The 16,521-nt window shown below is 32.4% G+C and overlaps 1 protein-coding gene across 1 annotated transcript in view; it reads right to left on the reverse strand.

The window, feature by feature from the left end:
* Positions 1-14,594, reverse strand: part of LOC123703548 (glycine receptor subunit alpha-2-like) — a 28,274-nt gene extending 13,680 nt beyond the window's left edge. Inside the window, exons 1-4 of the mRNA XM_045651608.1 lie at positions 14,292-14,594; positions 6,447-6,594; positions 5,342-5,424; positions 4,561-4,787 (exon numbers count right to left, since the gene is read on the reverse strand). Coding sequence (XP_045507564.1) covers positions 4,561-4,787; positions 5,342-5,424; positions 6,447-6,594; positions 14,292-14,371 — 538 coding nt within the window. The 5' untranslated portion in view covers positions 14,372-14,594. The remainder of the gene's footprint in view (positions 1-4,560; positions 4,788-5,341; positions 5,425-6,446; positions 6,595-14,291) is intronic.
* Positions 14,595-16,521: the final 1,927 nt, after the last annotated feature.

Consider the following 16,521-nt stretch of genomic DNA (forward strand, 5'->3'; position numbering starts at 1 on the left):
AACACAGGCTATTGACACAAACGGCCTCATTAAATCTACCGTGATTTATTTATACGTTTGCTATTTAAAACTTAATTTTAATTGACGGCTTTCAAACGCTCCATGCATTTGGTATTTAAAATTGTATTCATATCACGTTAAATGCTTTGAAGTTAAGTGGAAATGAGATTATTATAATTTAGCTTAAATAAAATGATCAAAATCATGGATATTCCATACGTAAAATTTATGGAAGACTAGCTTTCCGCCCGCGGCTTCGCCCGCGTTTTCAAAGAAAACCCGCATAGTTCCCGTTCCCGTTCCCGTGGGATTTCCGGGATAAAACCTATCCTATGTCCTTTCTCGGGTACAAAATATCTCTATACCAAATTTCATGCAAATTGGTTCAGTAGTTAAGGCGCGATTGAGTAACAGACAGACAGACAGACAGAGTTACTTTCGCATTTATAATATTAGTATGGATATGAAAATGATAAAATTCTCTACAATGTTGACATAATTGAATATACCTTCTACTAAAGGCCTTGGAGAGGCTATATAAGCTTCCTGTACATAATCCATAGTGGAAAAATTATATCTCTATAATCCTAATGCTAAAATAATTAATTTTGTGTAATGTGTTATAAGTCTATATAAATTTTATGGAAAAAAAAATTGGTTGTCTGTAAAGTCGGTTTACTGACGATAGTTGAACGTGACAACGATTGTCCTTCTTTGTCGCTCATTCCGCGCTCTCGCTTGCACTGGAACGCCTCAGAGCGAGGTAACGCCGCATGAGTCATGTTTTAATCAATACATAGTCTAACTAAATAAAGCATTGGACTGATTATTCTCTTCGTTCTTTCATATTTTGAAATGAAGTGAAATCAATAAAATTGCTAAAAAGTAGTATTCACAAATTGTTGTTGTTATTACGTGATGATTTATCTGGCATAATTTTACTTTCACGCGTTCGAATAAAGAATATTTAGCAGAACGTTATTAAAATAACTATTGCAGTTAACTACATTAAAAAAACGAAGAAAAAGGATTCAATTTTCCAATCCATTATCCAACCCAAGTATTATAAACATGTCAGCAAATACTTAATACATTATCCTTGCATTATTTTAGTCAATAATTTACATATAATAAATCTGTAGAAGGGTCTGTTCATTAAAAATATTGAAAAACACTAAGGTATTGCAGGGCGTGTGACTGAATCGATACCAAACCCAAATATGTGATTAAAAAAATTGTTGTCTGTTTGTCTGTCTGTATGTTCAGGCGTCACGTGAAAACTAACGGTTCGATTTCGATGAAACTTGGTATAATTATACCTTATTATCCTGGGCATAAAATAGGATACTTTTTATCCCGAAAAAATACGTAGAAAAAAATAAATCTTAATTTTCTTAATTTTTCCGCGCGGACGGAGTCGCGGGCGGAAACTAGTACTCAATAAATTTTAAGTTTTCCTTTAAATTTTCCTTCCGTACCTTCAATACATTACTATTATCACGAGTGTACATTAAACGTACATTACATTCAAGTCATTCACAAAACCGAAAACCCATACTAAGGTTATACAGCTCGCAAATTAAATGTAAAATTAGTTCCTCATTAAAATATATGCTGACGGCCAGCTGAGTTGCATCTTGAATAATGCAAGTGTTGACCTACACTCAGGGTTGGGCCTAATTATATTCATTGGAGAATTTTTTGATGGGCTTTCTGGACGAGACTCTTATGTAGAAATATAGGGTTTAAAAATAACTGGATTAATTATCATTTATTTACATTTAGTAGGTGCTTTAAGATACTATTTATAGTTAACTAGATTTCCGCCCGCGGCATCGCTCGCGTTTGCAAAGGAAAACCCGTATAGTTCCCGTCCCCGTGGGATTTCCGGGATAAAAACTATCCTATGTGTTAATCCAAGTTACCCTCTATATTTGTGCTGAATTTCATTGTAATCGGTTCAGTAGTTTTTACGTGAAAGAGTAACAAACATCCATACATCCATACAAACTTTCGCCTTTATAATATATATTAGATATTAGAATATTACATTTGTAAGTTTGTCCGTATTCGGTTAAGTGTTGAAAATCTACATAAAGAACTACTAAAGATTAAAAAAAGTTGACCTACATTATATACCGCTGTTTTTAGAAGAGGCATATTAAAACAACCTCTATTAAATGTCTACACAAAAAAAGTCGATGCCAATTAAAAATTACATTTGATTCTGGGATACAATATATTTTAATAATATGTGGGTAGTTAAAAATATCCATTGCAATGTGCGTCTTATTAGTCATTTTAAGTTTCCAATGAAAGTAGGTTGGTCTCATTTAAATAACAACTGACTTCACATTAATTGTTCTATTTATTTTATAACGTTTAAATACAAGAACTAAAAACTTAAGAAAGGTCAGCGAAAGGGTAAGTGTTTAAATGTAATTTTCACACCTTACGGGGTCAAAAGTTAGACAATTTAGTATCTAGTACATTCCTGATGTGACTTAGCGTGGTTTATACCTTAGATAATATAGCATATTTATATTTTGAGTCTATTCAAAATCATTTCTATTTTTAACCGACTTCAAAAAAAGGAGGAGGTTATTAATTCGGCTGGTATATCTTCTCTAATATATAAAAATCAATGCCACTTTTCGTTGTAATTCCATAACTCGAGAACGGCTGAACCGATTTCGATAATTCTTTTTTTATTATATTCCTTGAAGTACGAGGATGGTTCTTATGTAGAGAAAACGTAAACATGTACCACGGGCGAAGCCGGGGCGGACTGCTAGTTTTTTATAGTTATGTATGTAAACCGATTTTATATTTAAGCCAAGCAAGCAAAATCATTTCTACTTTTAACCGACTTCAAAAAAAGAAGAAGATTATCAATTCAGCCAGTATATTTTTTTTATGTACGTACACCGATTACTCCGAAATTTCTGAACCGATTTACGTGATTATTATTTTGTTTGATGCGGAATGGTGTCGAATTGGTCCCATAACAATTTTATTCGCATAGGCCGGCTAGTTTTTATAAAAATAAGTTTCCGCTACTAATATATTATGTTTATTTTTTAGTATTTTGTGTTAAAAAATATGTCAATATTCGGAAAAGTGTGGCCTGTAGTTTCAACCGAGGAAAAAGTCAAGAATTTATTTTCATAATCTATTTAATATATATATTATAAAGGCGAAAGTTTGGAAGTATGGATGTATGGATGTTTGTTACTCTTTCACGTAAAAACTACTGAACCGATTACAATGAAATTTAGCACACATATAGAGGGTAACTTGGATTAACACATAGGATAGTTTTTATCCCGGAAATCCCACGGGAACGGGAACTATGCGGGTTTTCCTTTGCAAACGCGGGCGAAGCCGCGGTCGGAAAACTAGTTTCACCAATATTTATGATATATGTACTTCTTATGACATGTCAATTAAATCCCTTAATTATATGTACTTAGTAAGCTTCTAACTGTAAGTACACTTCGAAAGCCTTCTTCTTATAACCTAAAAATAATTTTATACAATTTTCACATTCTCGAAAAAACGCAAACAGATTTGCACCAGGCTCTAGCATACCCTAAAGCTTTAAAGCCCAGAATTTGTATTTCAAATAACACGTATATTTGAACGAATATTTTTTTACACATTTTGCGTAAACCCCTTCTTTCATGAACCGGTTAACGAACGTAGGTAGATTGTTCTGGAAATCTCTTTGATTCCCGCGCATTTCATATTTAACGCTTTTATGTACTCACGTAAGATTGAGTGTTTTTAACCCATTAAATTTATTCTCACTAAAAGATCTGACTATTGTATAAAAACCCTGTTATATAATATGTACTAGCTTTCCGCCCGCGGTCTCGCCCGCGTTTTCAAAGAAAAACCGCATAGTTCCCGTTCCCGTGGGATTTTCGGGATAAAACCTATCCTATCACCTATGTGTTAATCCATGTTACCTTCTATATGTGTGCTCAATTTCTTAGTTATTGGTTCAGTAATATTTGCGTGAAAAAGTAACAAACACACACATCCTCACAAAGTTTCGCATTTATATTAAATACTAGCGGTCCGCCCCGGCTTCGCCCGTGGTACATATTTACGTTTTCTCTACATAAGAACCATCCTTCAAGGAATATAATAAAAAAAGAATTATCGAAATCGGTTCAGCCGTTCTCAAATTATGCGCTTACCAACACATTTTGGGATTCATTTTTATATATAAGATTAGTATTATTTGTATGTATTTAGGTATATATCTGTAAATCCAAATTTCTAAACGTATGAACTAAATTTTGCTTCGTCATTGAATAACAAAATAGTTTTGAGGCACATTGTATGATATACCTATAATTCAGTTGCCTTTTTTTACTTTTCAGATTTATGGCTCTATCAATTTACTTTGCTACCTTTTTTTTACTATAGTATCCTCCACATAACATATAAAGTGAGGTTCTGTGGTATCCTCACATAAAGTGATATAAAAAGTACCCCAGAATTTTCTTTAACGAACGACGTACTTATATTATGAACTATATTTATACTCACAGCTTTCCATTTGCAGCTTACATTCTTGCGTATCATGCGGGTAGATCAAAAAGTTCATAGCACACGACAGTTTCAGAGTTAACTTCACCATGTATAATATAGTTTTGTCCTTATACAACCAGACGTAATGATTTGGTATGGTCATCGTCTGGAAGGTGACAGACTTCGCGTTCTTGAAGAAAGAGTCTGGTCGCCACATGTGTTTCAGCCAGTCTACTTCTAGTAACCTGTTGAAAATTGAATAAAAATATTATAGATGTCATGATACCATGTTCGGTATTTTTTAATTGAATAAAAAAGTGTTCTGTAATATGATAAAAATCGAAAAGCAATTTTCCATATAAAAAGCTTTTCCATTTTCTGGGAATTTTGTTGTAAGGTGGTTGTAATTATTATTTTTTTTTGCATGTGTTTCTCTCTACCACTGGTCAACCCAAACACGGAGTGGGCGAGCAATGTGCATATTGCCTCTAAAAAACTCGAAAAATATATGATACAACCATCTGTCATATTTTCATGCCACAGGATCGATCGTGCTGTTTGGCATGCAGATAACCTGAAGGAATTTGCTAAATTCTAGCCCTAGCCTATCGAAAAGAGTATGAAAGTTGGTAGTTAGTTACTATAAAAAAATATTTTGACCACTGGGCGAAGCTGTTTGAAACAACTAGTTGAATTACAACATAGTATATTTTTTATATTTTAAATGTTAAATGATTTTTGTTAGATGTTATTTATCACAATAATATGATGTATGTACATTGAGATACTGTGTATGTACCTGTATTCCGTAGTCATATTCTCTGGCAGTCGTAGGCGAAAGTCCTTCCACGTTTGGGCAAAAAATATGTCGGCTGCGTACGTCTATAAACAAAATACAAAATTGATTCGCTACATAAAATTGTGTTTTCTTTTGTTTCTTAGCATGTAATTAATATCAATGTGGTTATTCATAAAATTTTATTCGAATAACATTTTTAGTAACAGAGTGGCATTACAATTTTTTGTGAGTGAATATACGAGTACGATTTATATTAGGCACAACCTTTGACAGGAAACTGTAGCCTATGTAGTAGTGCCAAGTAACAAAAAACACCCAAAAAAGGTTACAAAACTCTACCATAAAACAGCATCTCTGGTTGAATATGCATCATTAAGATCTCAGGGTATTTGCGGAGTGCGAGTAAAATGTAAGTTTTTAATATTTCCTCAAAAATTGTATAGCGTCTTGTTACATTTTTGAGCATCGTACTCCAAATAAAAACCCTTTAATGAGAGGTCACTGACTGCATCAATGAATGCGTAGTTAATGCGCATTTTAGGCTATTCAATGTCAGTTTAAAATAAACATCGTTTATTCAACTACATAGTAAAAAGCGATAGAAATCTGCTATACTTTATGATAATAATAAAGAAAGCTTTTATATGCCTACTTGCTAAATTAAAGTCAATAGTTTCAAAGTTAATAATGTGACAGTATCAATAAGCAAGCGACAATGAACAATCTTATAATAAGTTAATTAGAAATTTAATTTAATATAACATTACTTATTAATCTTGTAAGCTAGATTGTGATTAATATAAGGTGCTATTCTATAGTAGCCATTTTATTACAGAACTAGCTTTCCGCCCGCGGCTTCGCCCGCGTTTTGAAAGAAAAACCTGCATAGTTCCCGTTCCCGTGGGATTTCCGGGATGAAACCTATCCTATGTGTTAATCCAAGTTACCCTCTATATGTGTGCAAATTTCATCATAATCGTTTCAGTAGTTTATGCGTGAAAACCATACATACATACAAACCTTTCCTCTTTATAATTTTAGTATAGATAATAAAAAAATAATATGAAAGAATAGTTATATTTTAAACATTGATTTACCGACTTACCATAGAATTTTCATCAATAGAATCTAATCCCATGACAGTTACATGAAAGTTAACTATAGTGGGCTGATCATCCTTTTTTGGCGGTCGCATTTTGTCGTACAACCGAGGGTCATCTGGTAGAAGATCTTGGAAGGACAGAAGCGTTGACCTGGTGAAAGAAGAATTATAAATTGTTTGGTAGGTATAGTATGAAGTCATCATATATTGAACTAGCTGCGCTCCAGGGTTGTTCCTCCCTCCTGTTGATCTTAGCGTGATGATATATTATAGTCTATAGCCTTCCTCGATGAATGGGCTATCTAACACCGAAAGAATTTTTCAAATCGGACCAGTAGTTCCTGAGATTAGCGAGTGCAAACAAACAAACTCTTCAGCCTTATAATATGAGTATAGATTAATAATAATTCCCTTCTACTTCCTATTCTTGACTACGCTGATGCATGTTTTCCTGATTTATCAGTAGAGCTAACTGATAAACTTGAGCGACTCCAAAATTTTTGTATTAGGTTTATTTTCGGCCTTCGGAAATACGATCACGTTTCTATTTACAGAAAAAAGCTCAAGTGGCTCCCCATCCGTTTTCGCCGGAATCTTCATTTGTTGCAATTACTGTTCCGTATCCTTTTTGATCCTTCTACTCCTATTTATCTCAAAAACAATTTTTCCTTCCTGCACAATGAAAACTATACTCTTCGCTCGGCTGATAGACTCACCTTGAGTGTTCCTGTTCGACGTACTCACTTCTTTGCTAAATCGTTTGTTGCCATTGCCGTCAATCTCTGGAATTCTTTGCCACTACCTATTAGACAAGCTAAAAATGTATCTTCCTTTAAAAACCTTTTGCGACGACACTTTCTCACTACTGCTTTCGACTCGGCACATTAACCACATTAACTATCTATTCACATATTATTATCTATACACAGATATGTATCTATCTATGTATTTATAGTATTTTATATTTGTTTTATGTAGTATGTATGTATTTAATATTATTATATGGTATCAACTATCATGTATATAAAAATTATAGTCATATAATTATGTATATTATTTTGTGTAAGTAATTTGTATGATGAATATATTATTAATGAATAATATAATTGTATATATTCGAGTGCAGTATATTTATCCATATGTATCTTTATTTATATATCTATCTGTAAATATATTTTAATTATTAATTTAATTTTATTTATTTATTATTTTTGTTTTTTTTTTTTTTTTTTTTCCTATCCTTGCCTTTTTTCTACCACCTACCATTGTAATTTAATAAGCTTGTTACCTTTTGCCCAGGTTGCCTGGAAGAGATCACTTCTAAGTGATAAGGCCGCCTAATAAACTATACTGTTTTTTTTTTTTTTGTTCTGTATATTAGCAATAAGTTTTCTATGTATAGTTTTATTGAAGAGTAAATAAATAAATAAATAAATAATGTGTGACGAGAGTATTTAAATAAATCCGTGTTTAATTTTTTTTCGTTTTTTTAGCATTAACACGTTAGCTGCGAAACAGGGCTTGAAACACCCTGTCCGTGTCTCGTCGTTATAGCGGTAGGAAAAAACGTAAACTTCTCTGTCGTGCGGGAGGCATAACTTCCATCTGGTTCAGTGTAGGAAAGTGATATCTATATATCTGAGATGTGCTATTGATTCCTAGTTTAATGGTATACCGACCTTAATACCGGGTTTCTTAGACCTCGTGCCGCACTGAACAAATAAAAATTCTAACACAGTGCGGAACGAGGTTGCGAACACCTCGTACCACCGCGCACCTCGTACCGCACCCTATGCTAGCTCACGTGGTTAGTGTTGTGCAACGCATTCGAGACTATTTGTGGAACAACTTATTGAAGCTTTTACAAAGAATGACTTGAATGTAGATACAGGTAATTTACAAACATCCTAACTACTCGTTATAATAAATATCGTTAATAGAAACGTGAATGTGACATGTTGAGTAAGTTTCTTCAAATAGGTTGATAATCATGATTACTATTAGTGTGTTTATTCATTGAATCAAAACACCCGGCAATCGGTGTATGGCTCATCAAAATTTAACTCTTGCCCAAGTCAACAAGCCAACAAACAAGGCATATCATCTCTTAAAGGGATCAAAGAAGAGGAGACGTGTAGGTTGTTACTAAAAACTCCGCACCTTCTTAACAAGTCGTGAGGCTGACAAAAAAGTAAAGAAAATTCTCACAGAATGCACTGGTTGCAAACAATATTACCTATTGTTTGGCCTGTTTTAATGAAAAACATCCATAAGTTTGATAAATAAATACAATTAAATAAAATCGATATTTCTTTTCCCATCACTAAATTATATGAAAAACTGCTATTGTTCAGTGCGGTATGGGGTACATCAGACCCCACATTTTATTTTACCCCTAGAATCTAAACTAACTAATCTAACCACGGGCGACGGTAGATTTAGGTTAATGAACTCATTGTTAATAATAATCACGACAAAAGCCGCACACTTTGTCTTATTTGGCGCCAAAAAAACGATTTTGGTCTCCTACGGGCGGTGGGGTTTAATATGCCTCGTGCCGCCACAATCTCTGGTATAGGACAAGGTTTAAAACGACCCGTAACGCAGTAATGGAAAGTACAGATATTTCTGTGCCGCAGTGAACGTGTTAAAATGCTAATAAACATTATATTATTAAGGAGAGGGAATATGTGGCCGAGAGGTCAGATACACTTATTTTCTAATCTTTAAACATCCATCTTCTATAAAAAGCTATGTGTAAACAATTCTTGTTTGATAAAATTTTCATTAAAAGAGATTATCCATAAGGACGATAGCGAGACTAAAGACTATGAAGAAAAAGTATTTGATTGTTTGGGAAGAATATATTAAAAAAACTACAAAACCGATTTCAAAATTATTTCACTAACAGAAAGCTATATTGTGCCTGAGTGAAATAGTCTTTATTTTATATCTTTGTTTTCTACCAGGATACACCAAGGACGATGTCCTGTTATCATTCGTTGCTTATCCTGTTAGCATATTATTGTAGCAGTATTTATTTAACTATAGGCTATAGAAGAAACAGTAGAAAACATTAAAATATACCAGCCGAATTGATAACCTCCTCCTTTTGTTTGAAGTCGGTTAAAAATTGACAGAAAACTCATCCATTTTCTTGAATCCTAAAGCAAAACTCATTTAATAAGTGCTCTAATAAACCAAAACTGCAATAGAATCATATATTTCTGCAATACAACCGATCTTGTACACAGGAAGCATTCAGAAAGGCTCACTGAGATTTTATCGATTCCAATTGAACGCGTGACCCCCTCGATATACCTACCGACATACAAACCAACATCACTATGCCTTTTGTTACCGTATTGACATTTTTAAGCCAGCTTAAATTGTTTGATGAAGAACTTTGCGAACGTGACAAGTTTTAATTAAAATTTCAAACTGCAGAAATAAAATCGCCTTCAAGTTTGCGGAACAACTTATTTGTGTTACTTAATTGCCTATTAATAGATCGTGAAAGAGATTATTTTTATTCTTCATAAGTACCAAAAGCAATATATTATCTCGTCAAGGGACCTAAAATTTATTAATCTTCACTACATAGCAGGTATAAGAAAGTTGTTTTACAGCGACTACCGTTATTCCATTGAAAAGTTACATTTGGGGTTGCATTTCTTAGAGGACGCAATTTCATTTTTTTGATGTGTAGAGGAGGTTAGTGTGAAGCTATCACCAAGTTTGTGGGGTCGCCACCCTTGTCCCACGGCCGCCATCTTGAAAATAGCGGAACATATGGTTTATACGATATATCTCTTAAACTGTTTATCTGATAAAAAAATGTTCTTAACATTATTTGTTGCAAATTAAATTCTCTACAATTTTGGTCCAGTAACTTTTTGTAGTAGAACTATAAATAAAAAAGTTATAAGCGAAAATGTTCAGATAATAGAGATATTTATATTTTTCAATGAAACTTTTTTTTATCATTTTACGAAGAAATGATATCAGACCATTTTTGTAGATTTTTTTCGAGGAACAACTTTTACGTATACAACATTTTTTCATAAAGTCAATAGCTAAGGTTTTAAAGCGCTCCGAAATTAGTACTATTTTTCAGTACTCTTAGCTATACATTATACATATAAAATGTGTGTACTAATAATTATTTGTCATCAGTAATTGTTTTTTTTTTGTTATTATAATATTTTTAATAATTAATTTTGCAATATTATTAATAATTAATTATTGACTCTTTTCCTCACCACCCAGGAGGTAGAGTCTGGAAGCACGTTTTTTTTACGTCGAAAAGCAGGGCTGAAATGTTCTGTTCTTGCAGTGCTGCATGGGAAAAGAGCCAATAGCCAATATATGTATAGTTAAGAGTACTGAAAAATAGTACTCACTTCAGAGCGCTGTAAAACCTTAGCTATTGACGTAATGAAAAAATGTTGTATGTAAAAGTTGTTCCTCGAAAAACAATCTACAAAAATGGTCTGATATCATTTCTTCGTAAAATGATAAAAAACAATTTTATCGAAACATTTAAATAGCTCTAATTTCTGAAAATTTTCGCTTATAAATTTTTTATTTATAGTTCTACGACAAAAAGTTACTGGACCAAAGTTGTAGAGAATTTAATTTGCAACAAATAATGTTAACAAATTTTTTTATCAGATAAATAGTTTATGAGATATATCGTAAAAACCATTTCAACCACTATTTTCAAGATGGCGGCCGTGGGACAAGGGTGGCGACCCCACAAACTTGGTTTTAGCTTCACATTGAACCCCCCTACACATCCAAAAAATAAAATTGCGTCCTCTAAAAAATGCAAGGTTAGGCCAAAAAAATGTAACATTTCAATGGACTACGTCTATACTCTCTACGTATGCAATCTTTAAAATTAGGTAGGTACACAATGGATTTCGATGCGGTTTTTTATTAGATAAAAAGAAGTTTAGTATAATTAGTAAACTTTCGACATCACAAACGAAGCCGCGGTCAAAAAGCTAGTAATTTATAAAGCGCAAAGGTGACTGAATGATTGACTGATGACTACGCACAGTCCAAAGAATTGCACTGATAGGGTTGAAATTTGGCATGCAGACATCCTAGCATGTAGCCTGTAGGTATCCATTAAGAAAGGATTTTGATAAAATAGAGGATTTGTTTGTTTGTACGATGTAAATTTATTTTTACGACGTGAGCGAAGTTGCGAGCAACAGCCAGTAGAAGAAAAGTTTTTAAAGATAGAGACGGTAAGATTCATAAAAATTATTCGAAAATAGATAGATCGTTAGATAAAAATAGTTTATTCCTAATTGTCGTATGATATGATAGAGTTTTTGCTCTATCACAGTTTAAATATGTATTTACTATTTACCAAATCTTGTTAAATCTAATATTAGGACTGAAAAGTACATCACGAACAAAGTCACAGGCTGAATAAGTACTTATTTATTATTCGAATCAATACAGTACAACGCAAATAATTGTTTTGTGTTCACAATTTTCAATAGAAATAAATTAAAAGTGGAACTGTAATGAAGGGGTAGTAAAAAAGTTAATATTATTATTATAGCGCTCAACTTAATTATATTATTTCAACAAGTTATTTTCAGTATTCATCAAATTTTGTTCATTTCATTCATCTAAAACAAATCTAATGATATTTCCTGAGTGGAGTACTTACAAACTTTATGTTATTATTGCATGGAATACTATAGAAATCTTTGTCTATAAAAAATTATGCAATTCGTTGTTTCTATGCTAAATTTCAGATAAAATTATCCAGCCATGTTTGGCTATGTTAAATTTTGGAACCTTTTTTACAGATAAAGCAAATTTCCTTCCAGTACTTATTGCTATAATTTTAGGTAGGCGCAACTTTTTTTAAACGTTAACCGCATTTTAATCATGAAAATGGCGAATGAAAACATTATACTTGTCTCTGTCAAAATAGGCCAAGTTTTATACAGGCAATTAATAAAATAAATGCAATGATAATACGAATCATTTCAATTCATTAACAATTTAGCGTTTTTACAATACAACTGAATGCAAGTCGAAATAAAATGATTCTTTGTTATTTAGGTTAGATTTTCCATTATTTGTAAATTTATTAGTTACCTATAATAAAATAAACAAAAAGGCTTTTGTGTATTAAAAGCGATTCGTTTATAATTATTATTAAATGCAGTATGAGAATATTTACCTACTTCAACATAATCTATACATATAATAAATCTGTAGAAGGGTCAATTCTGTACATTGAAAATATTGAAAAAATAAATAGCAGGGGGTGTTATTGGATATAATAAATATGTGATTAAAAAAATTTTTGTCTGTCTGTCTGTCTGTCTGTCTGTATGTGAAGGCATCACGTGAAAACTAGCGGTTCGATTTCGATGAAACTTGGTATAATTATACCTTATTATCCTGGGCGTAAAATAGGATACTTTTTATCCTGGAAAAATACGTAGAAAAAAATTAATCTTAATTTTTCAGTTTTATCCATAGACGTTGTCCCGTAGAATCGCGAACACACGTTGCGTATTATTATAGGCCTAGCCGTATTTGGGAATTGGGTCCAATAGATATTTATAAGATTTTATTGTCAGTACCTACTCAAAATGGAGAAATAAACCATCCACGCGAAGACCGACATCCGCGCGGACGGAGTCGCGGGCGGAAGCTAGTCTTATATAAAAAAAAACTAATTGAAACAATAATGAATCAAATTTATCAAACATTAATTTTTCTGTCTAATGAATAACTTGTATTGTATTGATAGGTAATTATTAATTTTTGTAGTGCAATTACCTAAATAGGTTTTTCTAAAGATTTTGAAATTTAAAACTTACCTACTCTCGTTTGATTTAATTCATATATTATATAAAACTCAATGTCTTGATATCATATTATAATCTATACTCATATTATAAAGTTGAAGAGTTTCTTTGTTTGAATGCGCTAATCTCAAGAATTACTGGTACGATTTGAAAAATTATTTCTGTCTTCGATAGCCCATTTATCGAGGAAGGCTATATACTAGGCTTTATAATCACGCTAAGACCAATAGGAACAGATCAATGCGTATAAAACCGCGGGGCACAGCTATCAAATAGTCATAAATCTATGCCAATAATAAAATTATTTTTAATATTAAAACAACAACTTTTTATTTATTAAATGCATAATTATGGATGTATAAATTACTATTTCGGTACATATACCAAAATAGTGTTTTTTACATTTCTTGTAGGTCTGTATATTAGTTTCTTTCTCTGGAACGTCTGGACTGATTATGACGGGACTTTAACTAGTAAATAGCTGATATACTAAAGACAAGTTGCTTGCCACTTTAATACGAGCGGAAGATGTCTCGGGACTCGGGTAAAGCTAGTGTTAAAATAAAATACATACAACTACCTACTGCTACTATTGCTATTGCACATGACAAACAAAAAATGGGTGGCACAACGAAAATAATTTTACATAATTATTATAAAAGTGAAGTCCCATGACCCATTAGGGCAAGGGGCAGATGCATTACCTATATATTTATTTCACTGATAAATTTTCTTTACAGACAAGCAGATGATCAGCTTTCTGTTTAATGCTAGATTGCGATTTTTTTATAATATACCCCCTCGGGAATTGAACCCCTATGTTTAACGCTCACACGTTAACCACTGTCATCAACATCTTACTATTTATAAAGCATATGTGAAACTAAAATAGGTACACTCTTTATAAATACAGATCTATTGATATTGTAGAGAACTCAAGTGCAGTGACCTTTTACAACGCCACTTATAGTATCTATTAATCTATTATTTTACTTACTGTGCATAACACAAATCCCCAGCACCTAACCAGAGACGAAGCAATGCAGTCGCCAGCCACAGCAGCCTTTCAGCGGCCATTTTAATTTATTTTTTAATAACAGCTATAAATACATATCTATTTATTGTACAATTTATTTACTTATATTTCTAATTTTAAACTCGAACTAATTTTACTTCCACATCCTTATTTATTACAGTATTTATTTTATAATAGCAACATTATTTAATTCATTTAAACGTTGATACTTTTGCCGCTTTTTTTGGGCACAGAGAAAAAATATTTTTGACAGTTGCGGTTGAAAGCGCGCGAAACAGCGAACTAATGGCGGTAAATTTTTTCATTTTTCTATTGAATTAAAACGCATGCGCGACATATTTTTTCATCTTAATAAGTACCTATGTATGTGACATAATTATGGTGAAACAAAGATAATACATTTGCTGTTAGATTGCAAGAAGAATAATAATTTGCATAGTACCTAATAGCTTATAGCATATTGCTAGGCGATTGGTAGATTAGTGATAGATTCTGTTAATATTTTTATATTTTGTCCTCGTCTTCATAATAACAATTATGCAATGATAATGTATTATAAACACTTTATATTTATAAAACAACTAAGTACGTGTAAATACGTATGTACGTGGCGTGTCCAGACATACAATGAAAGACTCTATGTTTGAGAGACTAAACTCTACATTTTAGTAATATCGGTATAATCCGTAGAACTCTGTGTAAAACGATACACACTCAATATATTAATTTTCTTATATCTGCATTATATTGTGCTCATAATAAGTAACCTCATTGGAGGCCCGTGTCCCAGCAGTGGGAATGTATATGGGCTGATGATGGTGATAATAAGTAACTATGGCGTTTGCCAAATGACTGTAAATTAGAAATGTGTAACCTAAATATTACTATATAATTTTAAGCTTAGGTATAGTGTTAATGTCCTTGACACTTCAAAACTGCATTTATCACTTGAAGTATCCGTGTAGCTTGCTTCGAATGCTTTGAATAGACTGCATGTTCGTCTATAAATACTCTCATTTTCTTATAACCCAACATTTCTGGCAAGCGGTCTGCGGAACCCATTATTTCGAGCTGCCAAATTGCGGTGGGTCTGTCACAAAACCCTTACCCATCGAACGTGCTTGAGGGCCAATAGCGTGAGTGGCTGGAAATAGAACTGCTAACTATATAGCGCTTTGTTTAAATTAACGTCTTTTTATGGTGCTTGGAAGTTATATTGGGAAAAATTGGGTTAATTAAAAATTAGGCATTTGCAGATATAATTATTATATTATAATGGTACTTATGATTATTTATGAATTTTTTTTTAAATAATTTGCACGCTCAACTACGAGCAGAATGTCTAAGCACCTATACAATTTGTACCTCAGCTATATGTAACTACATTCAGCACATAAAGACAATTTGAATTTGAATTTTTTCCGAGACAATCTGCTTTAGAAATTGTATGTATTGATCTTTGTAAATTCATGAACATTCGGTTTCTGACGTAATTTTTTGCCAAAAAAGATATCTAGGTATAATATAAGTAATGACAAGAAAAATACATTTATGTTTGCATACATTTTATTTATATTGCTTTTATCTAAATACATACTTAATAATACAACATATCTATACAACAAGAATCCAGTGCCACCATTCATATCTTATATTCTACCGCACAAAATTCGACGTGGTCCTTATATTATCCTTTAGAAAACAAGTTATCTGATAGCACCAGGATCTAAGACATCTATGTTTATCACATTCTTTAAAAATTTCATTTTTTTCAAGAGACACACAACACTTTTTTGCATGAACATTTTTATTCTATACATTTTCACACAACTGACAAAAATAAGACAGTTATCGAATCGTATCCAATTTTCGAGCCCTGAGTCCTTAAACTCGTGAAGTACATCTCCGAAAGACACCCACTTTACTGTTGGGCTCGTTAACCTAAATAAAAATGTAGGCAGAATCCAGTCGGGTTGCCACACAGCTTTTTAAACTTCAAAAGACCTCTTTATTCGTCCAGTATAATTATGATACAGGGTGTAGCCCTGACATCGTCTGGTACACGTAGTTTTGCCTCGTGTTTGTGTTTATGTGATGTTTACATTTACATTATTGTGTTGGTGTGGTTTTCTTGCAATTTATATTCTCATTAAGATCATGTATGGGAAATCATGTTAGATTGAATCGTTAG

This window comes from Colias croceus, chromosome 26, assembly GCF_905220415.1.
Source record: "Colias croceus chromosome 26, ilColCroc2.1".
In the NCBI taxonomy this organism is placed as follows: Eukaryota; Metazoa; Arthropoda; class Insecta; order Lepidoptera; family Pieridae; genus Colias; species Colias croceus.